The 27,845-nt window shown below is 37.6% G+C and overlaps 1 protein-coding gene across 3 annotated transcripts in view; it reads right to left on the bottom strand.

Annotated features, from left to right (window-relative positions):
• Positions 1-27,845, bottom strand: part of Lrrc1 (leucine rich repeat containing 1) — a 127,599-nt gene that overhangs the window by 60,698 nt on the left and 39,056 nt on the right. For all 3 annotated transcript variants that reach the window (XM_015487869.2, XM_048805486.1, XM_048805487.1), the window contains one exon: positions 14,652-14,769. In XM_015487869.2, the coding sequence (XP_015343355.1) occupies positions 14,652-14,769 (118 nt within the window). The remainder of the gene's footprint in view (positions 1-14,651; positions 14,770-27,845) is intronic.

Raw genomic sequence — 27,845 nt, 5'->3', positions numbered from 1 at the left:
CGTTACGGCTGATACAGGACTCCCCATCATTTTTTTTTCGGGGGGGGGGGAGTGGTGAAGGGGGTACTGAGGATTGAACTCGGGGGCACTCGACCAAAATAGGGCACAGCCCTATTTTGTATTTTATTTAGAATTTTTTCACTTTTTATTTACAAACAGGGTCTCACTGAGTTGTTCAACACCTCGTTTTTGCTGAGACTGGCTTTGAAGTCATGATCCTCCTGCCTCAGCCTCCAGAACCACTGGGATTACAGGTGTGCACCACCGCACCCAGCCAGATCCCACTTTTAAAAGCTGTGCTAAAGGATTGATTAGACAGTCTCAAATGGGAAATAAAACAGCAGCCCAGTAAGGGAAAGCTGTTTTGTTGCTTAGTTAAGGGTGGGAGAAGGAGGTCGGGGAAGAGGATGGGAAGGGGGCAGGTTTGCAACAAATTTAACTTCATTTTCCTCATTTTTAAATACAAATCATTTTTTAAATTCCTCTACCTGTAATCAAGTGCACTTTTTCAAAAGTAACCCTTAAAAAACAGAGATTAAGGCAAAAAGAGTACAAAATACATTCTGAAAAGAACTCAAAAGCATGTTTAGTTACACAAAGGAATACAGTAGATAAAGAGCTTAAAAGCTTAAAAATTCTAAGTTGTCAACTGACAAATGGAAAGGTGAGATATTTATAATGCATGTAAATTTCTTAAAAAGAAACATATCAAAAGTTATACAGTGAAATTGGTGTTATCCCTTCACAGTATTCATCGAATGAGGCATGCACATATATTCTTCTGGCACTGTCATTGGTTAAATGTTTCAGAGTGCCTTTTTAGGATTACAATGAGTAGTTCTCAAAAATCAATGCTATGAGAAAATTTTGCAGAATTCGATGAATTATAGAAAATTCAAGACTGGGAATCATAATAAAATACATAATATGTTTCAGCTGAATCTCACCTGGAAGATGATGTACAGCTCAATTTCCATGTCCTAAAGCAATCCTCCCAAGTACCCCATCTGAATTAATGTGAAAATGGAAAGAGAGAGTGAAATATTTGCTTTGTATGTGTTGGAGGGGTGGTGGTGGGGTCAGGATTCAGGTCATTATAATAGATATATGAATTTCAAACTGGGCAAAAATTTTCTGTATGAGTTGAATCCACAATATTTTAAACTTCATGTTGACACTCAAAATGTTTAGATTTTGGAGCATTTAGATTTCAGAGTTTTGGACTAGGGATGATCGACATGTAGTTAGTTCAGCGATTATTACACAACTTAGATGAAGAAAGGTCTGGTTAAGTTCTTCTACAAATGGCTCCCTGCTCAAATTTAAAGTTGTGTAAATTCTCATGGATTTAAAATGCAGACTTCTGGAATTTTGCTCTGGAAATTCCGATTACATAGTCCTTGGGTGAGCTGGAAGTATGCAGTTTTAATAAGGCCTCGATGTAGGTGGTCCCATAGCCCATCTGGAGAAAAACTGCTCCAAGTAAAGGAAGATGAACCATAATCCAAAGTTTAAATTTCTAAATTTGCTCCCATTATTCCAGAAAACCCCTTTCTCTGTGGTCTGATGGTTGTTAAGGCCTTCTGATTTGCTGACCTTGAAATATTTTGCTCCGTCTTCCCTTTCAAAGTGACAAATGTGGTTTTGCCAAAATGGTTTCAGAATCTCTGGGAGTGGACTGCATCTTGTCCCCTCTTGGCCAGGATTCTTCATTCTGCTATACTGTGACAGCACTCACCCTGATGTGCAAGACGCACAGTGAAAATGTCTAGACTCTACAAATTAATGTGGAAGTCCTGATGTACTTTTTCTTAAGAACCGAAAATGCATGGTAATTATCACACTTCCTAATTTTATGAAAGTGCAAAGCCTGTCATCTTTAATCTATGCTCTGCTAGTCATATACCAGATTCTGAATATATTAACTTTATTTACATAATCAAAAAATTCTGTACTCTCGGCTGCATAAAGTGGCTACACACCCTATACCCTGGTACTCAGTTCCACCTATATGGTAACTGTTCCTTCAAAGTGAATACTAAGTAAAGCAATGCTCTCCACTCCTACCCAGTTTCTCTCTAAAATTACAACAGAAGGGATGGCAACGATGGTCCCAAGGGCAAGGCCTAAGAGATCATCCCTTCACTCATTTGTTCACTAATCCAGTTATTTAAGCAACAAGATTCATGTTAGGCCATGTGGTAGCAGGTAGGGAGGCAAAGGTGAATAAGAGAGGCATAGTCTTTGCCCACTATGGTTTCATAACACAGTTGGGTAGAGGGTTGTCATAAAAATACGCCTAATATAGAGGGACACCACACAATGGCAACCTTAGCCACTGTGAGAAGAGTCTGAACTTGGAAAAGGCAAGTGGTTGACCTTGCCTTCACTCAACTGCATTGGCTTTTTATAATGACCATACAATGCTTCTCTAATTCTAAAAACTCTCAAAGTGAAATAAACTTGAAAACACCATGTGATAAATGCAATTATTAAAGAGTCTTTGAAGGAAGAGGCATTATCTGCCTGTGGTCCTCAACACTGAACATGGAATAACGGGCCTAAAATGACCAGAGCCTACCCCATCCTAACCATGTCCAATGACAAGACTCCAAAAAGAGATTACTGGTGACTCTCACCTCATTCTTTGCCTGCAGGGTCTGCCTCACTGTGGGAGCAGCCATGCCTGGATGGCTCCCTCCCATGCCAGACACTGATCAAGCATGTTCATGTTATGAGCAGAATGTCAGGAAATCCCTCCATCAATTATATCATCATTAGCTGTCCAAGACACACACCACCATCATAATCACCCACGTCTCTTAGAACTGGCAGATCCAGCAGGAAACAGTGACTGTTGTTGTTTCCTCCAGGAAATGGTGATTGCTGATGCTTTTCAAACCTTCCTCTGATTTCCCAAAATGTCAAGGGAAAAGCATTAAACAAGCAGCAATGTGCACCGGGAATGACTTCTGACATTGCTTTTGCTGTCACATTAATGACCTCTCAAATGCCTAATCCAATGGAAAATTCTCAGTGCTCACGGATGGACCATTCTACCCCATTTTATACTGCAGCCCCTCTGGATGAGGCTCTTGCAATTCTGTCCCTTCCCAGCTTCCTTCTCTCCTTTTTTTCCCCCTTTGTGTGTGTGGTGGGGGGGGGGGGTTGTTTTGTTTTGCATTGGGAATTAGACCCACAGGCACTCCGCCACTGAGCTACATCCCCAGGCCCTTTTATTTTTTGAGACAGGGTCTCACTAAGTTGCTGAGGCTACTTGTTTGGACAGTGCCTCCCAAGGTTCTGTCTTTCTACAGGCTGTATCTCACATTCTCATGTATAGCACCAGCTTTATCTGCAAGCTTTAGCTCTGGCCCATGAGATGCATCACATCTAGATGCTAAACTCAGTGGCCACCACTCTGTCATTCCTTTGATTGACTTTTTCTGGAGTACTGCTCAACACCTCTGACCAATCCTCTGGCCATTTTTCCTCATTGTCTTACAAGGGCCTCCTCTTCCTCTACTTTCCCTCAAATAGGGGTATTATGCACAATCATCTGCCTTTCCAACTCCATATCCTCTCCCTAAGAGGCTTCATTCATACTGTAGCTCCAACCATCAATGCAGATGGATGATTCTCAAAGCTATATCTCCTGCCAAAGTCTCCCCCCATGAGCCTCAAACCCTTATGTTCAGCTGCCTTCTGAACATCTCCATTTAGAATACCAAAGGCATTTCACCCTCCACATGCCCACAAATAAACACATCTTTTCCACTTGGATCTGCTCATTTCTTCAGTGTCTCCCATCTCTCCCATGGTAGGACGCGGGAGTTTATCCCAGGGCCAGGCTGCTCATCTGTCCTCCCCTACCACATCCAGCAAGCTTTTGGCTGGTTACCCTCACGCCTGCTGTGGCGCCTTTTACTCCCCTCTTCACCTCTCCAGTCCCTCTACCTCTGACATGGATTTCTGGCCTCCTGCATCCAGACTGTCTTTAATCAACTTCCCGCTCCTTGCTATTGACAGGAAGGTATATGAGCTACTCCCCAGCGTGGATCCCCAGGGCCTTGAAGAAAATATTCCTTAGTCAAAACAGGCCTCTGATGATCTTGCTGCTGTCTACCTCTCTAGCTCAGTCTTTGCCATCAGTTTCAGTAGTACCATGCATTTCCTCAAAGTCATCATGCCATTTCAAACCTTCAAACACACATTCACGCTATTTCATCTGTCCAGGGGAGCCCAACCCACCCCTTGTCTCTATCTGCTGCTTGTCCCTCACAGCCTGAGTAAATGCCATCCTTCCAGGAAGTTGTCCTGCTACTCTTTTCCTTCCCCAACAATGACAGAGACCCTCTCCCTGAACTCCCTCAGGCATACCTCTGAGATAGGGCTTTCTATTCTGTCGTCATCAGGGCTGGACTTGATCTTTCCACTCTTCTACCCTAAATCCCTTGAGGACCACCACTAAACTGACTTGCCTCTATCTTCCAACATAGAAACCAAAGAGCTGGTGCTGGTTAAACACTTAAGAAATAAATAAAACTCATTCTAAACCAGGCATGGTTTCACACGCCAGTAATCCTAGCAGCTCGGGAAGCTGAAGCAGGAGGATCGCAACTCATTCTAAAACTCTACTCCTGCCTCTGTGTCTCTCATCTCAATGAAACAGACTCTATCTAGCAAAAACATTCGCTGGTACTTTCTTGTCCTATATGTAATAAAATATATTGCCTTTATTTAGAGTATTTCTTTGAGTTTCCTATTTGAAGCCCTAGGGAAGGACCGAACAGTTGCTGCACAGCAAAGGTCTTCTGGAGACAAGAATAAATTCAACTGGCAGTGGAGAAGAGCTCTACAAGATGGAGGCTTCTTCTCAAAGAACACCAAAAAGCCACAAGGAGGAAACCCTTTACCATACAAGACAAGAGACAAGGAAGTGGCCTTGACCTACAGGAAGAGTAGAAGTAATCTCTTCTCTAATAATCTGCATGCAAAGCTGCTGAACAGAGCAAGGACCTAAAAAGGTGGGAGCTTCGTAAAGCAAAGGTCCTCACTACAACAGTGATAAAGCACCTCTCTGTGGCATCTGACCCCATTTAGGGTTCACTTCAAACTGGCACAAACTGGTTCCTAGTCAGCTGAAAGCAGATGGGGATGTGTGCAGTGGGTCCCACGTAAGATGAGGAAGCCAGGATCACAGGTAAGTCACTCCATTCCCTCAGGTGCCTGCTGCCTTGCCCATTCACCTCAGGCCCCTGTGGTGAGAGTTCAGTCCCTGGGACTCTGGTGTCACTGGGGTTTTCTCAAAGCTCCGAGCTATCTGCAGTGCTGAAGGTGTGCCGAGTGCCTGGCACCCAGTCCTGCAGTTTCTTCTAATTTGCTCAGACCCGTTGCTCATCTAAACCCTGCACTTGTCAGCCTTGCAGAATGGAAGGCCTATTCCTTAATGTTTTGCAACACCATCGAACAAAGGTTGAACAAGGTTAAATACTTCAAGACATGAACTATTAATGAGTGTAGTACTTCCACCAAGCACTTTCACAAACAAAGTATATGTTAGGTAAACAGAGACCTGATTGCTTCACAGTGTCTTAGAAAAAAATACTGCACATCTATGCTTAGTCTGTTTCTGTCCACATTCTTTCCCCTTGTACCTCCGTTAACTACATGGCCCTAGGGGGTAATTGTGCCTCCCTGACTTATTTCAACACAAGAATCCTAAATCAGGTAGAGACTTCTGAACTGCTTACTCACCTCTTTCTTCTGTCTGATTGGCTTTTAATTTACCATATCCTTCTGGAAATTCCCATCCTGTGCACCATGTATCTATCCAACCTACAGCTTCCTATTGGTGTTACAGATCCATTCATATTTTCTCCAATGTGGTGGGCATCAACCAATCTATTCAGGGTCTAAGTAGAACAAAAGGTGGAAGGAGAAAGAAATTGCTCCTTTTTGCTTCCTATCTATCTGCTTGAGCTGGGACTATCAAGTTTTTCCAACCTTTGGCCTGGAATTTGTACCACTGGCTCCCTGGTTCCCAGGTCTCAGGCTCAGACTGGAATCACATCACCAGTTTTCCTGGATTGACAGCTTACAGAGGGCAGATGTGAGACTTCTCAGCCTCCATGATTATATGAGCCAATTCCTCAAAATAAATCTCTTCTCACACACATACACAAGTGCATACCCACACTCTCTCACACACACAAACATCTCTTATTGGTCTTGCTTTTCTGGCATAAAATATACGATATCAGCATTGCATTAAATGCCAGATGTGGCAGATGATCTAGCACTCACCAACAGTCAAGTTTCTCATCTTTCTCTCCTAGCTAACTGCATGTTCTAGCTCTTTTCAGTGAAGTTAGGGATATAAATTGGCCAACAGAATGTGAGAGAAATAATGTACACTACTTCTTGTCATCACCCGTAAAACTATCTCTCATTTTATCCCCTCTTATAAAGACTTTGTATCCCACAAATTGAATGAAGATGTAACACAGGCAGAAAGAAGCCTGGAACCCTGGATGACTATGTGGAGCAGAGTCTTACACCATCAACTTCCCACTAAACTCTAAGTTGAGTAGTAATAAAATTTCTCATTGTGTGGAGCCACTGAGTTTTTTTTTTTTTTATCAATAGCTAATCTATTCTGACTAATGCACAAAGCTTATTAACATTTTACCTGGCAGAGCAAACAAACCCTTTGTAACACAATAGTCAGCCATCAGGTAAAAAAGAAAAATAATGCCATGGCAACTTGTACAGTTTTAGTTCTTCTTATTATGTACTGGTCCTCCTATGATTTTTTTTTTGGTGCATATTAAAATTTTCAGTGAATAACTAATAGATAAAGCACTGAGATATTTGCAGTTTTAATGATATTGTTGATTCCATAAGCCTAGAACAAACATTTGAAATAAATATGTAGAAAATAATAATGGCAATCCTGCCGAGAAATTCATTTACTGATTCCCTGCACATCTGCAACTGAAATGTAAGAATTGTTAAAGACGGCCTGTTTTCAACATCCAACCAAAACTGCCCTATTCTTTCAAGTCTCTTTCAAATCAATTGCTACTGACATCTCCTGCTGACTCCAGTTACTGACATCTTTCTGTATCGTGTACATTTAGCATTTTATTTATACCATAGTATAACAATTATTCATGTGTAGTTCTTTTTATTTGTCTTTATGTTTGCCTATAGACTTACTTTTTTAAGTGACAGAAGAAATTTAGCATAGAGCTTTATACTAAAGAGGTACTCAATAAATGTTGCTTGAAGATTGTAATAATAATAATAATAATAATAGGCTATAATTGTTAATGGTAAGCATTTAAAAAAAAAACATCAGAATCTAAAGTGTTTTCGAACCAAAAGGAATCCAGGATCATTTTCATTATTGGCTTTGAGTAGGCACGTTAGTTAGACTGAGGAGTTATTCAACACTTAAAATGTTCATTTAAAAATCAAACCATTTCTACATATAAACCCCAGGTTAAGTTCTTAGTGATGCTTCTTTCTCATCCCTACACTTTCCCTCCTCTTGGCTCCTTAGTCCCTTTCCAAGATTTGTCTTTTTTAGCTTGATGTGCAGGGAGCACAGTGTGTTTAGGGACAGAGAGTGGCGTTGTCCCTAAAGGGACAGAGATGTGATCTGCCTTCAACTGCTGGAGGCGCAACACCACTTAGCTCCAGCCAGATGCACATCACATAACAGGTGACCTCAAAATCAAATCGAAGCAAGCTTTGTGGCTGCTCATTCTCATTCACTTTTAGAACTAGAAACCATCACACTGATACTTACAGAAACTGCTGAATTAAAATGGGAAAGGAAACTGTCATCCACATATTTGAGTTGTTTTATTTCAGAAGAAACCACTGCAATTATTTTATTTTAATAACAACTTGCTCAGGCTAAATCTACCATTGTTGTAGAAAAATCAGGGTATAACAGAACACAGTATATAAACAGTGAATGAGTGGGTTGAGGGTAGAGGGAGGAAGATAAGAGCTTCTTAAAATAGATAAAACATTTAGAGAACCTGTGACTAAATGAAAAACTTGTTGACCTAAAAAAAAAAAAATAGTCAGGTGTTGTTTTCAGATTCAGATCTATTACAGACTTGCTAACTTAAAAGGGAGAGAGAGAGAGACACCAAACAAAAACGAAAACGTTAGAAAATACCTACAATTTCTTCAATACAGTCACAACATTCCTGAAAACAGAATATTAACTGTATCAACAGAATGAAGAGTGACAGCGGTTTACTCTGCTTGTAGCATATGTTCTGGCCTAGCATGTGGAAGGCAGGCAACCCAGAGAGATTCTCCTATATAAGAGCAAATAAGGATAGGGGAATGGCAAGGGGGGAAAAAAATGTAAGATATGCTCATCAACAGGAATCTATTTGTGGTATATAACACAATGGAATATTATTCAGATTTAAAGAATAAAATTATGGCATTTGCTGGTAAATGGATGGAGCTAGGGAATATCGTGCTAAGCAAAATAAGCCAACCCCAAAAAACTAAAGGCCAAATGTTTTTTCTTATGTGGATGTTAATTCACAATAAGGGGTGGGGCTAGGGTAGAATAGAGTTACTTTGGATTTGGTAGAAGGGAGTGAAGGGAGGGAGACAGTATGGGGTAGGTAGGATGGTAGAATGAATCAGACATTATTACCCCATGAACATATATGACTACACAACCAGTGTCATTCTACATCATGTACAACCAGAAGAATGAGAAATTCTACTCCATTTATGTATGATGTGTCAAAATGCATTCTACTCTCATTTATAACTAATTAAAACAAATTTTTAAAAAGGAATCTATTTCTGAAGTTTATACTTTCTTTTGCATTGTTTGAAATGGTTTCTATACATCTTCACATTTAAAACAACGCTCCCTGAAAAATACAATTTGTAGCATAAAATGGTGACTAGAAAATGTAACAGTAGTTCCTTTCCACTTCAAAAATAATTACTATAATCTGGCATCAAAATATGTAGTATTTCACTACTAGTGAGTAAAGGCAATAGTTTGTTTTTTCCTATGTGAACCTCTTTTCCTAACTAAAGAGAAGGTAAAATTAAGGCAGAGAGAAGGCTTATAATGGGAAAGCAGAGAAAGCAAGCTCTGGGCCAAAGACTGTCTAGCAGGAGCACAGGGAAATGCTTCCCTTTGCCTGTAACATTTTAACAGTGATGGTGACATGGAATCTCTCCTACTATAATGTATGAAGTCCAGCCACTTGGGCAATGTGCTAAAGAGAGTGTTCAACCTGGGCCCAGATTAGGCTGCAAGAAAGGAGGGAACAATGAGTTTACTGTGGCAAGTTTCAAGTCCATCTCGGTAAAAAATGCCTTCTGCTACACTTCTGATGTGGGTGTTGGTAGTTGTTACAAAGATTAAAAAAAAAAAAAAAAGGCAAACTGTTCATAACTAAGGAGGAGGACTTCTAGGCACACTTGATTTACTGCTTGCCAGAAAGCTTTTCTTAGTACATACTCAGAAGTAAACACAAGATCCTCTCAGCAGCCCTCATGCCTGGTTTTAGATTTCATTCAACTAGCCAAAAGCTACAGACCACAGACACTGATCAGCATCCCCAGGTTGGACACAGGACAACTACCCCAAGCATCTAATTAAAGCTAACCTCTAGGAAAGAGCAGGAAATGGCCCTGCTGGTAGGGGTCTGCTTACCTGCAGTGTGATCCTGGAACTGCCAATGATTTGTGCCAAAACTATCTTATTTTTAAGTTCTTGTTAACTCAAGTTTGCAAAATAATTAGCCAAGGTATGCATTCTCTGGCCAAGGTTTATCTAAATGCAGTGCTATTTTCCTCATAAGAGAAATAAACTCAACTTCTTTGGTATGGTACATTAATACTAATCAGTGTTTCTTTAATTTAAGCTACCTATCTTCACAATCTGTCATACTGGCCTAGCCCCCTGTATTCCTTATTATTTGCTTCTTTCTTTAAATTGACTTTAATTTGAATAAGATTTAATTTTAAAGAAAGCAAATTGTTTTAAATCACCAACATGAACACAAAGCTATTATCACTACCAGAAATAAAAGATAAATACAACAAAAATACAATATAGTATTATAAACCTTTACGGAAGGCAACCCAAAAAGAACAGAATTAGGAAAAAAGGATAACTTTCTCACTGTGATTCAACATTAAAAATTGCAGTTTTGCAGTACCACTAAAAATCATCTCTAGCTGTGCCAGTGGTATACGCCTTATACTTTAGAGAAAACTAAACTAAATGGATAATGATATAGCACTGTGATGTAAGCCAAATTACAGCATAGACTATAAAATTCAAATTACTAACCCTTAGGGCAGGAATCATGATGCATTAAGAAAGTCTGCACTAGATCCTTGGACAGTAAGATCCCACTAGGGGTAACATCTTTTCTCAGACAAGCAGAGGTCATTTTGCTTGAATAGTAAAGAATCAGTGAGCAGAGGGAAAACACATAGAGCCTAGGCATTAAAGCACATGCATGTCCCCACAGAAAACAACTTTCGCCCTTAATTCTAAGCCTGTAAAATTTGGTGGACAAAATTTTAACAAGATATTCAGATACCAAATTCATATACTACATTCCAATCTAGTTTCCTTTTATTCCCAAATCATGGTCTGGCCACATCAAGGGCCAGCACTGAGGTCAGAGAATAGGGCCCAGCCCCGGTCCTCCCTGCCAAGCTCTCTATCAGGACCTCAGAAACAACCCACATGGCAGCAGAGACCCATAACTGCCCTCCTTCTCCCAAACTCCACTCTTCTCTTTTCTAACATAGCACATAATTTCCTTGACTTTGTGCCTGAAGTATCAGAAACCAAAGCCACAAAAGTCAGTGTCTAGAGGTCTTGGTAGTTCTCTTTGGCCCAGGAAATAAACCTGTGAAAATTTCACTCTTTCTCATTTACAGACTTTTTTTTAAAAAAAAGAAAAGAAACACAAAATATATCTTTTCTCTCTCAAACTTAAGCAAGTAAACATCAGGAAAGGTCTAATTCTGCTCCTGGTATCAAAGCAACCTTGGGCTTAAGTCATCTCTGGGATCTCTCCCTTTAACCAGGAATAGCCTGAAGATTTCCTACCCTCTGCATGGGAAGGTGCAAGGATCCTAGAAGCAGAGCAAACATGGGCACGTAACCACATGAATACTGAAGGATAGTTAGTAGCAGGCTTCTGAGTTGTGGCATCCAAGATCTTGCTAACTCCAGGTGTTTGATGGCAAGCTGGTTTGATACCCATGGGTGCTTCTTAGCAAGGCAGACTCTCAACAACTACTTCAGAACTATTGCTAATAAGTGTTTTAACAAAATTCTCAGGGAATCCATTGATTGATCAAGTCTGGCAAGCATTAACCCAATACATTTGAGTGATCAGATACCAAGACCCCTCCTTCCTCCTCCATGGACAAAACATTGCTTTTTATTTTTAGAAAATTGGGAATTAAGGAAACCTTTGAAGGCTATCAAGAGGTGGCCAGCCAGGGGGGGGCTGGGGCTGGGGCTCAGTGGTGCGCGCTCTCCTACCATGCATGGGTCACTGGGTTCGATCCTTAGCACCACATAAAAATAAAATAAAGATACGGTGTCCACCTAAAACTAAAAAATAAATATTTTAGAAAAAAAAAAAAAAAAAGAGATGGCCAGCTCTTGTTATGGCCCTACTATAACCCATAACCCAGGGGTTGGGCAGAAAATCAGCCTCTGATCAGACAGAGGCATCTTTAAATGGGGCAACACAAAACCAGAGGTCAGAGAGGCCTCCGGACAGCAGCCCTGGACCCTTACAAAGGCCTGCTTTTGCACAGAGTAGGGTTGGCACGTTACTTCTCAGGCTGCAAGCTTCGTGACCTTTATGTGCCAATTCAGTTGCCTTGAAAAGTCACATTAATGTGATTTTATCTGCAAATAAACAAACAAAAATAAAATAAAATGGGAAAGGAAGCAGAATGAGATTTGACCGACCTGGAAACAGCCCAAGACTCATGTTGATTAGGGTAAATGGTGGCCTTGTTCTGCTGTCATCTGTAAGGTTTTTTGTTATTGTTGTTTGTTTTTCACAACCTCAAAGAAAGCCGTACACTCTGCCACCCGCCATGCTGCCTTCCCCACCATCCCAACCAACCACCCCCGCACCCATACACCCACCTTTATGCTACTGAGCCAGGTAAAGACTCTGTCAGTAAGGGAAGGGGACAGTTTGCTCCCCTCAAAATTTCCAAGAGCCTGATATGAAGGTACAAGATCTGCAGGATTCTTCACAAAACTCTAACACTTGTGACAATGAGGATTGGAAATGAGGAATTTAAAAGATGTACAGGGTAGGCATCCCAAAGAGAAGAACCACTTTTGTGTTCTAACACTGAATTCTGAGAAGCCTAGCTTCTTTTTATCAATATGGTGGAAGGCAAGCATGGACACGTGGGCCGAGGCACAAAGCCCTTCTTTCTAGCTATGAATGTTTGAAAATGAAGAGCTAAGAACTGGTGAGACTACTGGCAGCTGATTAGTGCCACTTCCCACAGAGCACCCCATTAGAATTAATAACAGGACTGGGAGCTTACTCCTCTTTCTTAAGTATTTCTGTATCCCTGCTTATTTTTCCTACCTAATGCCAATTTCAAAGTTGCCGTTTTTTATTTCTTCAGTTTTCATGATTTCAGTGATCATTTTACATAGTTGCTGCTTCCTTCTGGAGTTAACAGACAGTCGTTTTTTATAACTGAGGCCACTACTACGACAAGAGAGTCACTTCCATCATGTAGCCCGTACACAGGTACACTTCAAGACTGCCTTAGAGGCCCTTTTGGCCAGGCAAGGCCTCAAATGCCTGCCCCACCCCGACCACTCCAACTCCCATGTAAGTGCTCCCCACCAACTTTGGTGTGAAGGTTAGGGCTTTGCTTTGCACTACATGCACTTCCCTCCCAAGGCAGCCAGCCTCATGGTGGCCCATGACTTGTAGCCTGAGTCCTATGGTTGGCATATAAAGATAAGCTAACTGTTCCTCACTTAGAAATGTGTTGTTGGCAAATATCACATCAGGGAAAGAAACCAAAAAGTGCAGAACTAAAGAGGTCACAAGACCTTGGTGTGGAGACGCCACTATAAGCCAATTCCAAAAGAATAGGTCAGTGTGGAGGAAAGGACAGAGCACCTACATCAGAAGCCGATGTACTCTAAGACAAAGACTGTGAACCCCCAAGATGATGTCAAATGTGAGCTCAATTGCCAGTGCTTTTGGAGTGCCAGTTCCATTCCCATCCTTTCCATCACCACCTTACCTAAGCTGATTTGGGTACCCGTAACCCCACAAACCACTCTAAAATGAGCCAAAAGAAAAAAACAGGTTTGTTTTTGTTTTCCTATTTTTCCAAATACCTTCAAGGTAAGAAAAGTAAAAGTAGATACTATCACATGGTTTGGCCAGAAGATAGCTGTCAATTTATGGGATCTGATAAAAGACAGCAGTTTAAAAGCGGTTAAAAGGAGGAAAGGATCATTTTTCTTCAATGTGTTTTCAATAAAATACTGATCATCATTGCTGCATTATAACAATGATCCACAGAAGAATATGGTATCTAAGTCCTGGGGTTTCTGTTGAAGACAAAAGACTGTTACTTTACTTTGTAAGGTTCACTGGAAAAAAAAGATTACTTTAGGAAAGCAAAAGCAAAAAAGGTATTAATCTGAGAGAAATCATTATCCAGACTATATTTGGACCTATCCTGAGGGAATTTTATGAGAGTCCTTATAAGAATTGAATTCCTTCAGTAGCAAGGACAGCCAGAGCTGCCATTGGGACTTTCTCAATCCTGCATGCCCTAAGAAGTAGGAGTGGAGGCCCATGCAGGGGGCTTTAAAGCACTGACCTGGATTTCAACCAGGTATCTGTTTAAAAATAAAAAGTGTGTGGATATAAATACCTGCTGAATGTTTAATAAGAAGGAAGCAATATAATAGTGAAATCTGAAAATTAAACTAAATTCATAAATATACCACACAAAATCTGGAGGGAGCCGCTGAATTTCATTATCACCAAGTCCAAGCTTTTGTAATTTGACAGAACCACCACCAGCCTAATTAGAAATAAATTAAGATGACAGAAGATGCCAGAACAGGTCTGCTCACTGCAGTTAGAACACACTAAGGCACTGAGCCAGAGCCAAGAGAAACCAACCCTCCCCAAGGGCAGACTTTTCCCACCTGCAGCAGCACCCAGACATTCACCACCAGCCCTCAAGGTCATGTTCAGCACAATGAACAAGTTAGGTCAAATGGCTTCCCAACCAAAGCTTTACTCCAAGAGTCAGATTGAACATACCTTGAAAAATCTGACAGCTAAATATTATATTATGAAAAAAATTTGAGGGTAAATGCTTATAAATTGACTGAACTATTAAAAATGCACAAATTTCTACAAATAACAAACATATGCATAGCTTTCTCATAACTACCAGGAAAAGCATCTCCATAATATTTATCCACCAATGTAGGTAGATAAATGTATATTAAAATGTATATATAAATGTATTTTAAAAATGCCTCCAGCATCTGAAGAGACAAATGGACAATCCGAATCTAAGCAGAATCTTTTCCTTACCATTTCGAGACACATCAAGTTCCACCAGCTGCATGAAGTTTGCTATTTCTGGAGGGAGCCGCTGAATTTCATTATCACTAAGTCCAAGCTTTCGTAATTTGACTAGCTGGAAAAATTGCTGAAAGACAAAATAGTTTTACATACATTTTATATGTATTTGCAGAAGAAGCTTTTGGGCAAATAGGAAATGTAACACAATGTGTCTTTTAAAACTAAGACTGTTTCACTGTCAATTTCCTGATTTGAGAACATACTATAGTCATGTAAAGATATTGCCATTGGCATAGATGGCAGGAAGGACCTCTCAGTAGTATTTTAACAACTCCCAATTAATCTATAACTATTTAAAAATAAAAAGATTTTAAGAATCAATAAGCAACTTAATGAGATTAACAGTCATCCCTTTTAAACTGTTTTATAGTTATGTCTTCTACATATGAAAATTGATGTTAAAATCTGTAATGTTAAAAAATGCAGAAATAAGACTAAAATACATTTTAAAGTGTTTTTAAAGAAATGACTGCACACAACAAACTATAATAAATATTCCACAAATACATATAGGAGAGAAATTCTTTTGATCAAAATCTAAAGTGTCTGCACTTCCATCAACCAGGACAGAATGAGCATGTGCCGTTTTTCTTCTACAACCTTTTTAAATGAACTAAAATGATACTACAGCCATTTATATAGAGATAGACAAAAATATAAAACCATGTAATAATCCCATGAAGACAACTGAAAATGAGAGGGGACAAGAAGCAACAACATGCAACCAAATTCTTGAAGCTTTAAAACAGATGGGTGAATGGTAACTAACAAAAGAACTAAAATGAAGTTGAAATTTAATCCTGTGAGGTAAGAAGCCAACAAGAAATCAGATCCAGGTACCTCTGAAGAACTGCCTGAAATTTTATATTAAAAACAGTTAAACCCTCATATTCTCTTCTCTACCCTGCAGAGCCAGTCAGGAAACTGGAAATTTCCTTCCTAGAAGAATTAACTCCAAGCACAGCTTAGCAAGGCAGAGGGCAAGGATAAAGTAACCCCACTAAAACCAGGGACCCAGTCACAGTCTGATCAGTGAGATCACACCTGCTCTTTTGCCCCCAGGGAGGCCCCAATCTTGTGCACAGACCTACCCAAACCAGTGTCTTCCAGAGAAGCTCCAGGTCAGCCTCACCCATGTACACGCGAACACACACATACCTCCTCACCCCCATCTCCAGCACTTGGAACTTAAATTTAGAGACAGCCTAGATTGTCTGGGCACTTGAGAAAGGGCCACTATATGCAAGAAAGAGAGTGAGCACACATACACTCCTCAGACAAGCAAACATGACACAGGGACAGAGGAAAACTTCATCAACCCAAAAATATAATCGCCATCCTCAGAAAAATCAGATGAAGCAGCATGAATCTATATGAAGCATGAATTAGACATAAGTTCTTAGAAATTAAAAAAATGCAGTAGCATCAACAAAAGAATTTAATAAAAGAGGTCAAAAAATAAAGTTAATAAAATCTCTCAGAAGACAATAAGAAAGGGAAATGGGAGAAAAAAAGGCAGAAAAACCAAAGAATCAGTCCACTACATTTACATAACATGTCGTTCAAAGAGAAAACACAGGAAACTGCAAAACATGCTTCTGATTCAAAAAGGCACACCACCCAGCTAGGAAAGAAAATGAATGAAAAAAGACACAACCAAGGAATACTGTAAAATACCAGAACTCCAAAAACAAAAAGATTCTAAAAGTTCCCAGAGAAAACAGAAATAAAGGAAAAGGCCATTAAAAAAAAAAAAAAAAAAAAAAAAAACTGGAAATCAGAATGGCACTGAACTCAACAGCAATGCTGAGTGAAACACTGCCTTCAAAACCCCAAGAAATCATTATTCCCAGCCCCAAACTGCACACCCAGCCAAGCTGTCAATCAAGTGTGAAGACAAAATAATGACCTTGCCAGACAGTCAGTCTCGAAAAAAATATCTTCCCTGCATTTTTCTCAGGGATTCATCAAAATGTGAAACTACATTTAAAAGAAAGAGATAAGATCCAGGAATCAAAGAATCAACAAGACAGAGAAAGACAAAAGAAATGTCCAGGACCATATCATGAAGGGAATTTTAAGATGTCAAATAAGCCGCAAGCCCTGAGAGCAACTTGTGCACACTGGAGCAAAATGTACAGAGTCCTCAAGGGAGTTTTGGAAAATACACACACACACACACACACACACACACATTTGAGGGGTTACTTTATGTGTTTGGAAGTATCAAGAGGAGTTTTACAACAGTGTCAGAACACTTACTGAAAAACTAGAAACAGGAATAAGGAAAATAAAGCAAGCAAAAAGACATGGGGGTTACTAATCCCTGGAAGAATATGAAATATAAGAAGATATAATCATTTTATTTTATACACATACACAATATGATTTGGTTACAAATACTACTTAACACAGTCATAATATTAACCATATCAAAATTGATAAAACCAAGTTGTGCCAATACTGAAAAGATAGAAAAGAACTGTAAGAGCTAAAGCCTCATCTTCCAGAAAAGGAAATCAATAGATAACTGTTAAGTGAGAAAAAAAAAAAATCACACATTACCAAAATAAAGCCATATATTTTCACAAATAGGCAAGAGCTGAGTATTCTCAAAAGCCACCAACAGTCAGGAGCGAGAAAACAGAAGCCTCTTGCTGCTGTTCTTCACTGTCGCACTACACAGCTTATTGGATTTTTCTAACTATTTGCATATATTACTTTGCTAAAAATAGAAATTGGATTTACAAAGGGAAAAAGTCTCTACCAGATTGCAGGATACTCTAAATGTTAATTCTGAATAACATTTAGTAGGCTTATTCTCCTTTTTATTGGTAAAAGGCATTGATATTTATATAAACATATAAGAAGGTACTGCCTTCTGGAAAGCAACTGGCAATATCTGTTGTAGTAATATAATTGAAAAAAAATACAGCCCACATATTAATTATCTGCAAAAATGAAAAAGTATGAAACATATTTCAAAGGAGGGAAATGATTAGCATGTTGTTAAATAATTCAATTAATAAAAATGACTATTATAAAGATCACGGAATTTGAAAAAGATTTATACAAACAAAACTTAAAAAGACCTCAAAATTTCAGATATACTATGTAATAAAAGGGCTATGTATATAAGAAAACACAGGCAAAACACTTCTCTAACACAAGTAACAAATACACTACATAAATAATTTTCTAATTATTTTATAAATAGATATTTTAAAATAAAATGGCCTATGAATCTGAGCAAATGACTGCTACCAATTAGCTATACATAATAATGAAGAAATTGCTAAATAAATAAATAAAGGCTGATCCTTTGTATTTCTCTAATCATATAGTTGAGATCTGATTTCTTAAGAGAAGGTATTGAAATGTCTTTATGCTAGCTGTAGTAAAGCATTAGCTAACACAAAAGCCATTCAAAAGAGTCACATATTTGAATAATTGAGCTTATGCCAGTTGTTCAATGAGTCTGACACTTTCATAATACATCAATGTGTTTACTCAAGCATGAAAAGCTGACTTTGTTTTCCAGCAAAGGCGTTATACCAAAAGTACAAAAAACATCACCAATTCCATACATTCAGGGACCATTCAGAAATAACACAAGAAATCAAGTCAATAAGGTACTTAGATCTGCAGTGAACAGGACGTTAGCTTTATGTCTGTGGAAACAAAAGCCCACAAATCCCCACAGCTGTTACGAGTCATAACAGCAAACAAATTTAAGGTTTTGCTCTGCATGTCAAAGCATCCTCAACTAGAGCCTGCCACGGCTACCACCTCACAGTCAACTTGGGAAAGCGCACCAGATGTAAAAACAACACTATGTGACATGATCCCCAAATGAAACCAGTTACTCCTCAATTCTTACTTCATTATCCTGATGTAATCTTAATATGGTGTTCAAATACTTTAAATTACCTACTTTCTTCTAAAATCGATACGATGCCACTAAATTATATCAAATCCTCAAATTTTCAATTTCCTCAGATAGTGGGAGAAAAAAACTCAGTAAGCCAAAAACCTTTCTGCCTTGCTTTTGAGATCAGCCAGGGCACACGAAGAACAATTCACGTAGCCGTCCTGCCAGGGCGCCTCAGCACAGAGCGGTCATGTGATAGAACACACAGGACCCATTCTTCAGCTCCACCGTGTTGATTATAGCCTGCTGACCCACTTAGAGCACGTTCTGTGCAATTATATGCAAGGAAACCCACATCGCCTTGGGTTGTTACTCCATGACAGCCTTCTTGGGGCCACCATTATTTTTAATTGATACAGATTCTTTAATTTGGCTAAACAAAATGCTTCTTTTTCCTATTCTCTGTTTCTGACAAGACTCATTTTCCTTCTCTTTTTGGTAGTAGCAGTAGCTCCCTTCTACTTTTTAGAGAGGGGAAAAAAAAAAAAAAAAACTATCTCAGTTCCAAAAGAGTTGTGTCCTTTTTTTATTACTCTCTGGCCAAAATCTCCCACATGTATGTTTTCCAGAATACATGTATAAGAATGTGCTTGCCAGAATTATTCACAATTGCCCCAAACTGCAAATAATCCAAACACCTGACAACAATAGATCTGATACAATATATTCTTAGAATGAAAATCTACACAGCAATGAAAATGAAAGCTGCTAATCATAATGTGGACCTATTTCAGAGACAGTTCCCAGCAAAGATGCCAGATACAAAAGAATTATTACTATATTATTCCATTATATAATGTTGAAAAGTACCTAATCCATCTTGTTTACAGATGCACAGAGGGTGTAAAAACCTACAAAGAAAAGCTAAGAAGTAATTACTATTAAATCGGGTTAGTGTCTACCTCTGGATGTAAGGGAGTTGACTCTGATAAGGAGAAGCATGCAGTGGGCTTTTGGAGACCTGGCAATATTCAGTTTCTTAACCTGAGTGGTAGTTACAAATGCTCACTTTATAATTTGCCATAACCCAACTACATACATTTAAGCACTTTTCTATACACATGGCTTTATTTCCCAATAAGGAAGAACTTTTACTGCTTTAAACTACTTACTATTAGGAAGGAAATTACCAATTAGCACCGAGGACAGCTTATTGGATTTTTCAAACTGTTTGCATATTACTTTGTATTACCTTCAAACTATTTGCATATATTACTTATTACCATTATCATTACTTATTACTTAATATCATCATTTAATTCAATAGAGTGAATGATAATGAAAAGCAATGGCATTGCATCTAGAGGAGGACATGGAGGAGTAAAGTGACCATTATAACCAAACTATAACACCAGTAATAACAAAGCAGTTAGCCTTTACTGCAGGATTCTTTATGCATGGCTAAGAACTTTGCAGATTGCATTCTTCAATCACCTCAAAGGTTGCAAAAATGCTACTAACTACACATAACAGCCATTGCTGCAAAATGAGCCATCCAAACTTTCTGGCTCAACTTTTAAAAATTTTTCTCACTAATCCTCACTGCCTCACTCATGTCTGGCAGTTGAAGCTACCTTTCAGCTGAAACAAACCTTTTCAACTGAAAAGCCTCTGTCCTCCTTTAAGTTGGAGGGGCTTCCTTACATGAGGTTCTCAGAGCAGTATTCAAAAAGGGTAAAGGTAAAGGTTGCAAACGCTGTTTGGGCCTACACCTTGACATCTGCATAATAGCACTTCTGCCACTTTCAAGTCACAAAGTCAGCCCAAAATCAGGGGCAGAGAAATAAGTCTCTGCTAGTAGATGGAAGGAACTGTGGAAAGATACATTAAAAAGAGGTATGAGGTTAAAAAAAAAAAAAAAATGGTAGACTAACTATTCTACCACAAAACAAAGTAGAAATCTCAGCTATTCCACTGAAGAACACATTTAAAAACTAGTTAAATTATGCTACAAAAGTCCATGGTTGATCACAGAGTGATCACTTCTCTAAAAATATAAAAGATAAAATACTGAATAAAATTTAGCTAAGATAATTTTTTATACATGAGAATGATATAGACAAGGAGAAAGCCCAAGAAATACCAACAGAATACTAAAAGAACCAGTTTGACTAAAGCAGAGAATTCAAATAACTATAACTCATATCCAGAATTTGAGTCAAAAAGGGTTTTTAGCAAACACTAAAAAATAAAAACCATTAATTAAATAAGTATTAATAATACTTTTCTCCTTTGTGTTTTGGTAAAGAGCTGTAGGACCGGAATGACCCTGGGGGAAATCACTTGACTCCTCAGGTCTTCTGTTTTCTTGTGTAAAAAAATAAATGTCAAGTGATCAAAAGGTCCTTTTATTCTACAAATTATAGGATTACATTTCAAAATATCTTCAATATATCACAAGAAAAATAAAAATCTTATCAACACATAATTTAATATTAAGAATGGCATCAAAATGTATAAAATTACAGAAAGGCGATTAGCAATTGCCTAGGAAATGGGAAATGATTGCTGATGAGTACGAAGTTTCTTTTGGGGTGATGAAAATGTTCTAAAAGAGGCTGTGGAGAGGCTGAATAACTGTTACTATATTAAATACCATTAAATATGTGCTTCCCACAGGAAAATTGTATGGTTTGTGAATAATATCTCCATAAATACATCAAAAATGCATAAAACTGACGAACAACAATGGAAAAGAAACCTATTTTTGTAACAAAACACTAAGCTGGAGATACACAGATATTTTTACTTAACTGAACTCCTATAATCACCAGTGGGATAAGGATGTAGATCTCCAATTAACAGATAAAGGAACCGAGGTCCAGCAACATTTAGTGACTTCTTTGACACAGTACACTGATTGACTACATTCTTTAAAAAAAAATTCGAAAATATTACCATGTTAAGAGTATCACAAAGTATAAATTCTCAGGTAGCTACCTAGCTAACAAAAAAAAAAATTGTGAAACTACTTCTAATTAGCCATATAAAATGAAGTCATCTAGGGAGAAAATCTAAGCTAGGGAAGGAATAACTACTAAAATTATGCCAGTGCTGTGTTCTGTCTTGATTAATGAGTTGCAAAGGAAATAAAGAGCATGCTAATTAATTCTGCATGTGAGAGCACATAAGTGGCATTGCTGTCAATCAATTCAGGCAGAGTAAGTAGACATGAAAGAATCTAGACAGATAAGCCAGTGAATCAAATTCTAAAGAAGCATGGGTGTGGAGACATAACAAATATCCAGATAAAAAGCCTTGGGCAAGAGTAAGGCTGAAAGAGATAGGGAAAGTAGAAGACAGAATCTGGTACAGGGTTATAATATGAAATAGCAAAAGGGCATCTGAAGAAAAATGCCTTGGTCTAGTTTTTGAAGGGAAAGGAGGAGGTATTACTGAGTATGTCCTGGTTAAACTTGAAAGACAATACTCCCTATTCAACTAGGGATTAGGATATTTCAATAACACTGAACAAATTCCAGAAATACAAAATACAAAATAGAATGACAAATACTGAAAATTTTGATGGAAACCAAGAGAGCAGGGATAGTTACATTACAGTTTAAGTCAAAAACTATAAAAAGAGATAAAAGGACATTATATAATGATGAAAAGGTAAGTTCATCAAGATTATATAACAACTGTTAAATATATATATGCATGCAGTCATTATCAGAGCATCCAAGTATATAAAACAAACACTAAAGGATCTGAAGGGATAGATATAATGCAATATAATGATAGCAGGAGAAGTCAATACCCCACTTTCCACAATGAAAAGATCATCCAGACAGAAAATTAGTATGGAAACACTGGACTTGAGCAATGCTTTAGACCAAGAACAGAATGTACATTGTCCTAGAATGCACATGGAATATTCTCCAGGATAGATCACATGTTAATGAGCAAACCAAGGCTCAGCAAATTTAAGAACACCCAAATTATATCAAATATCTATTCTAACCATAATGGAATGAGACTAGAAATCAGTAACAGAAGGAATTTTGGAAAATCACAAATACATGGACACTATCATCTTGCTGAATAACTAGGGGATCCATGAAGAAATGAAAAGGAACCTAAAAAAACCCAGAGACAAACAAAAATGGAAACACAACATATCACACTTTAAGGAAGCAGCAAAAGCAGTTCTAACAGGGAAATTCATAGCAATAAACATCTATGTAAAGGAAATAAACAAAAACTTCAAATAAATGCCTAATGTTATTATTCAAGGAAGTAAAAAAAGAAAAATGAACTAAGCCCAAAGTTAATAGAAAGAAGGAAATAATAAAGATCAAACCAGAAATAAGTGAAATAGAGACTAGAAAAACAATAGAAAAGGTCAATGATACTAAGAGTTGGTTTTTCAAAAACAAAATGACAATCCTTTAGGTAAACTAAGGTTGATAAATTACTCCAAAGCAGAAATAAAAGAGACCTCACAACTGATACAACAAATACAAAGGATCATAAGAGACCACTATGAACAATTATATGCCAACAAACTAAATAACCTATTAGAAATGGATAAACTCCTAAACACACGCAACCTAAAGACCAAGTCATGAGAAAACAGAAAAATCTGGATAACCAATAATGAATAAAGAAACTGAACCAGAAAAAAAATAGTGATAATTTTAAAAGTCCCTCATCAAAGAAAAGTCCAGCACCTAAAGGTTTCATGGCTGAATTCTACAAACACTTTAAAGAACTAATACTAATTCTTCTGAAACGCTTTCAAATAAAGAGAAAAGAATATTTATAAGTTCTTTTTATAAGCAACATTACCCTGATACCAAAACCAGACAAGAGTATTACCAAAAAAAAAAGAAAATTACCCATCAATAGTCAATATCCTTGATGAATATATATGCAAAAATCCTTAATAAAAATGCCAGCAAACCAAATTCAACAACTCACTAAAAGAATCATCCACTATGATCAAATGGCATTGATCTCTGGGATACATGGATGAACATCAACATGTTTCCATGAAAAAAAATTTCAACAAATTAGGTATAAAAGGAACATACCTCAATGCAATAAAGACCATATCATCACAGACTCACAGACAACATACTCAATGGGGAAAAGGTGGAAGCTTTCCCTCAAAGGTCAAGAAGATAAGGCTACCCTCTCTGGCCACTTCTAGTCAACATAGTATTGGAAGCTTCTTCCAGAGCAACTAAGCAAAGAAAAAAAGAAAAGGCAGTCAAGGGCTGGGGTATATAGCTCAGTGGTACAGCATTTTTGCCTGGCATGTGCAAGGCCCTGGGTTGGATCCCTAGTACTTCAGAGATGGGGGAGAAAAAGGAAAACAAAAACAAAAAAAAATAAAAGGTATCCAAATAGGAAAAGAAGGGAAACTGTCACTTTTTCCTAATGAAATGATCTTATAACAAACTCTACAGATTCCACCAAAAAACCTGTTAGAACTAAGAAACAAATAACATAAAGTTACAGGATACAAATTCAATACATGAACAACAGTATCATTTTCATAGACTAAAATGAACAATCTGAAAAAGACATCAGAAGTACAATCCCATTTACAATAGCTTAAAATAAATAACTAAAGACATGAAAGACCTGTACACTTAAAACAATAAAATGTTAATGAAAGAAATTGAAGATGATGAAAGTAAATGCAAAGAAATCCTAAGTTCATGGATTATAAGAATTCACATTATTAAAATGTTCACACTACCCAAAGTAATCCATGAATTCACTGTAATTCCTTTTAAAATTCTTTTTCACTTTCACAGAAACTCACCATAAAATGGAACCACAACAAAAAATTCAAGTAGCCAAGATAATCATAAGAAAAACACACAGAGACACATACACACAAAGCTGGAGAAATCACACAACCTGATTTCAAGTGATATTACAAAATCTAGTAATTAAAATAGTATAGTACTTTCAAAAAAGAAAAGAAAAGAAAAAGACACATCAACCAATGGAACAAAGCAGAGAGCCCAGAAATGAACCCACATGTGTACAGTCAATTGATTTTCACCAAAGGTGCCAGGAATATGCAATGGGAAAAACTGCAGGCTCTTCAATAAATGGAGCTGAGAAAAGTGGGTATCTACATGTAGAAGAATGAAAGACATCGGGCTCTTATCTCACATTAGACACAAAAATCAATGAAAAATTGATTAAGGACAAAATCTAAGAGCAGAAACTATAAAATTACTAGGAAAAAAAAAAAACACAGGAGAAAAACTACACACCACAGTCTGGGAAATAATATTTTGGATTTGACCCTCAAAACATAAGCAACAAAATAAAAAAAAATCAGACAAATAAGATTATGTCAAACTAAAAAAGTTCTGCACAGCAAAGAATAGTATGCAGAGACAATGTACAGATTGGGAGAAAATATTTACAAGCCATGTATCCAATACAGGGTTAATGCCCAAAACACATTGGAAGCTCAGCAACTCAACAGTTAAAAAAATAAAAAATAAAAAAATTTTAAAAATGGACAAGAGACCTGACCTGAACAGACTTTTCAAAAGAAGACATGAAAATGGCCAACCAACATAGAAAAAAAAAATGCAATATCCTTAATCATTAGGAAAATGCCAATTAAAACCATGAGAGATCATCTCTTACCAGTCAGAACCACCACCATCAAAAGATGAAAGATAAGTTTTGATGGGCATAGAGAGAAGGTAACCCTTGCACATAGTTGGTAGGAATGTAATTTAGTCCAGCCATTACGGAAAACAGTATGGAGGTTCCTGAAAACACTGAAAATAAAACTGCCACAGGATCCAGATCCACTACTGCGCATTTTTCTAAACAATTTAAAACCAGTTGGTTGACGCGAAGTCTGCACACCATATTTACGGCAGCATTCTTAACAACAGCCAAGTTCTGGAATCAACCAAAGTGCCTGTCAACAATTGAGCAGGTAAAGAAAATGGGGTTTATATACATAATGGCATACTATTCCACTTTTTAAAAAAAAGAAATTCTGTCATTTGTGGTAACATGAATGGAACTGGATACTTAGCTAAGTGAAATAAGCGAAGCACACAAAGACTGGATGTTCTCTCTATATGGAACCTAAAACAACTGAACTCATAGAAAGAGTAAAACAGTGGGTACCAGGATGGGGAGAATGAAGAGATGATGGTCAAAGGGTATAAAATCTCAGGGTGTGACACACACACTCATGTCATATTGTGTAGTATATAGTGAATACAGTTAATAATAGAGTATTGTACATTTCAAAATTGCTAAGAGAACTTCAAATGTTCTCACCACAAAAAATGTTAAGTATTAGAGGTGATGGATATGATAACTGGATTGATTTAGTGATCCCACAAGGTATTCATAAATCATAAGATTACTTTGTATCCCATAAACTTATGCAATTAATTATAAACTGACAGTTTACCATAAAAAAAAGTTTGAAACACTGATTCATAAAATAGAAAATTTATATCTGTATACCATTGGAAAGGTAATAGATAATAAATATGAAATGAGATAAAAGGTTTAATTTCTCAATAAAACTAACCATTTGTTCTATAATCTGAAATTGGGAGACATTTTTTCCTTGCCCATTTATTCAGAGAATAAATGCTGCTGGGAAAACTGGATATTCACATGTAAATAAATGAAGAAGATCATAGGAAAAAAGCTTCTCTTGCTCTAGAACATAATTTTTAATAGGCTCATGTTTTCAGCAGCACAAGAAACCTTTTCTTTATGCAACAACCACCACAACCACAAAAAGACTGTCAACTCATTTCCTTACATGGCACTTCAGAGAGGCAAATTAGTTTCCCACTGAGCGCTAGCAAGTGTGTACTTCAGCATTGATAACAAAGATGCTCACATTTGTTTTGCTCAAAATAGTTCTCTAATTTTTTCTAAAGTTTGGCCTCCACCAATGTTTTCTATATTCTGGCCTCTCTCATTTGCAGTATATTTTAATACATTCAAGGTGCTTTTGCACATTATCAAGTGTCACCATTAATGATCCTTAATAAAGATGTAAATGCCTCAAGGCTCCACACCCCCATAATTAAAATAGCCCAGAGGCAAATAAGTCACTTTGCTGATCATGAAACCAGGAATGCTTTATTTACTGTACTATGATCAGAGAAGTGGACATGGTTGGTAGTGGTATTTGCAATCATTTGGAAAGAAGAAACTTTAATTAGACACAGTGACACATGCCTGTAACTGAGGTAAAAGGATTGTAAGGTAGAACAACTGCAAGTTAGAGGTCAGCCAGGCAATGTAGCAAGACCTTGTTTCATAATTCAAACAAAACAAAAAGGCAAGGAATGTAGCTTCAGTGGTAGAGCATTTGCTCACTGAGACCCTGGATTCAATCCTCAGTATTGTGAGTGGAGAGGAAGAGAGATTAGGACAGCATTACTTTACTGAGAACCTTGAATGAGGGGACCAGTTATTGATATTGGAAGACAAGGCTGATGGCACAGATGGAGAACTGACAGGAGCTGCACTGAGCAGGGATGGCCAGCTCAGCGAAAGATGAACTATGATCAGGGACAAATAGATATTCATCTCAAATACTAACAATAAAGGAATGAGTAAACACCAGATACCAAATGCAAACAATGAACTATTATAGGGCCATTAAAAATCATGTTCCTAAATAATATTTTGTAATGATAAATATACGTTTTCTAGGGTCAAGAGAAAAAAGAACACACAACTATACACAGCCCTAGTTTATTAAAAAAAAAAAAAAGCAACAGGAATTTTACAAGTGTTACCTTTAAAAAGGTAACACTGCTGAGAGAAAAAAAATTAATCCAAATGATTAAGGATCATTATACTTTTTTGGTATTGATGTTTTGAATCACAGAAAACCAAAGAGACTATTTATGTGTAAAAATGATCATTGTCCCTTGACAATTTAGCCAACTGTATCATGAAAGAAAACTCAAAAAGATGGAAATATAATCAATTTATGTGCAAAGAAAGGAGTTATTGCCGGGTGCAATAGTGCACATCTATAATCTCAGGGACTCAGGAGGCTGAGGCAGGAGGATTGCTAGTTCAAAGCCAACTTCAGCAACTTAGTGAGGTCCTAAGCACCTTAGTGAGACCGTCTCAAGTAAAAAAATAAAAATAAAAAGGGCTGGGGATGTGACTCAGTGATTAAACACCCCTGGGTTCAATCGGAAGGAAGGAAGGAAGGAAGGAAGGAAGGAAGG

Source organism: Marmota marmota, unplaced genomic scaffold (genome assembly GCF_001458135.2).
Source record: "Marmota marmota marmota unplaced genomic scaffold, marMar, whole genome shotgun sequence".
Lineage (NCBI taxonomy): Eukaryota > Metazoa > Chordata > Mammalia > Rodentia > Sciuridae > Marmota > Marmota marmota.
The sequence above is the reverse complement of the archived record's forward strand: the minus strand, read 5'-3'. Positions and strand labels throughout refer to the sequence as shown.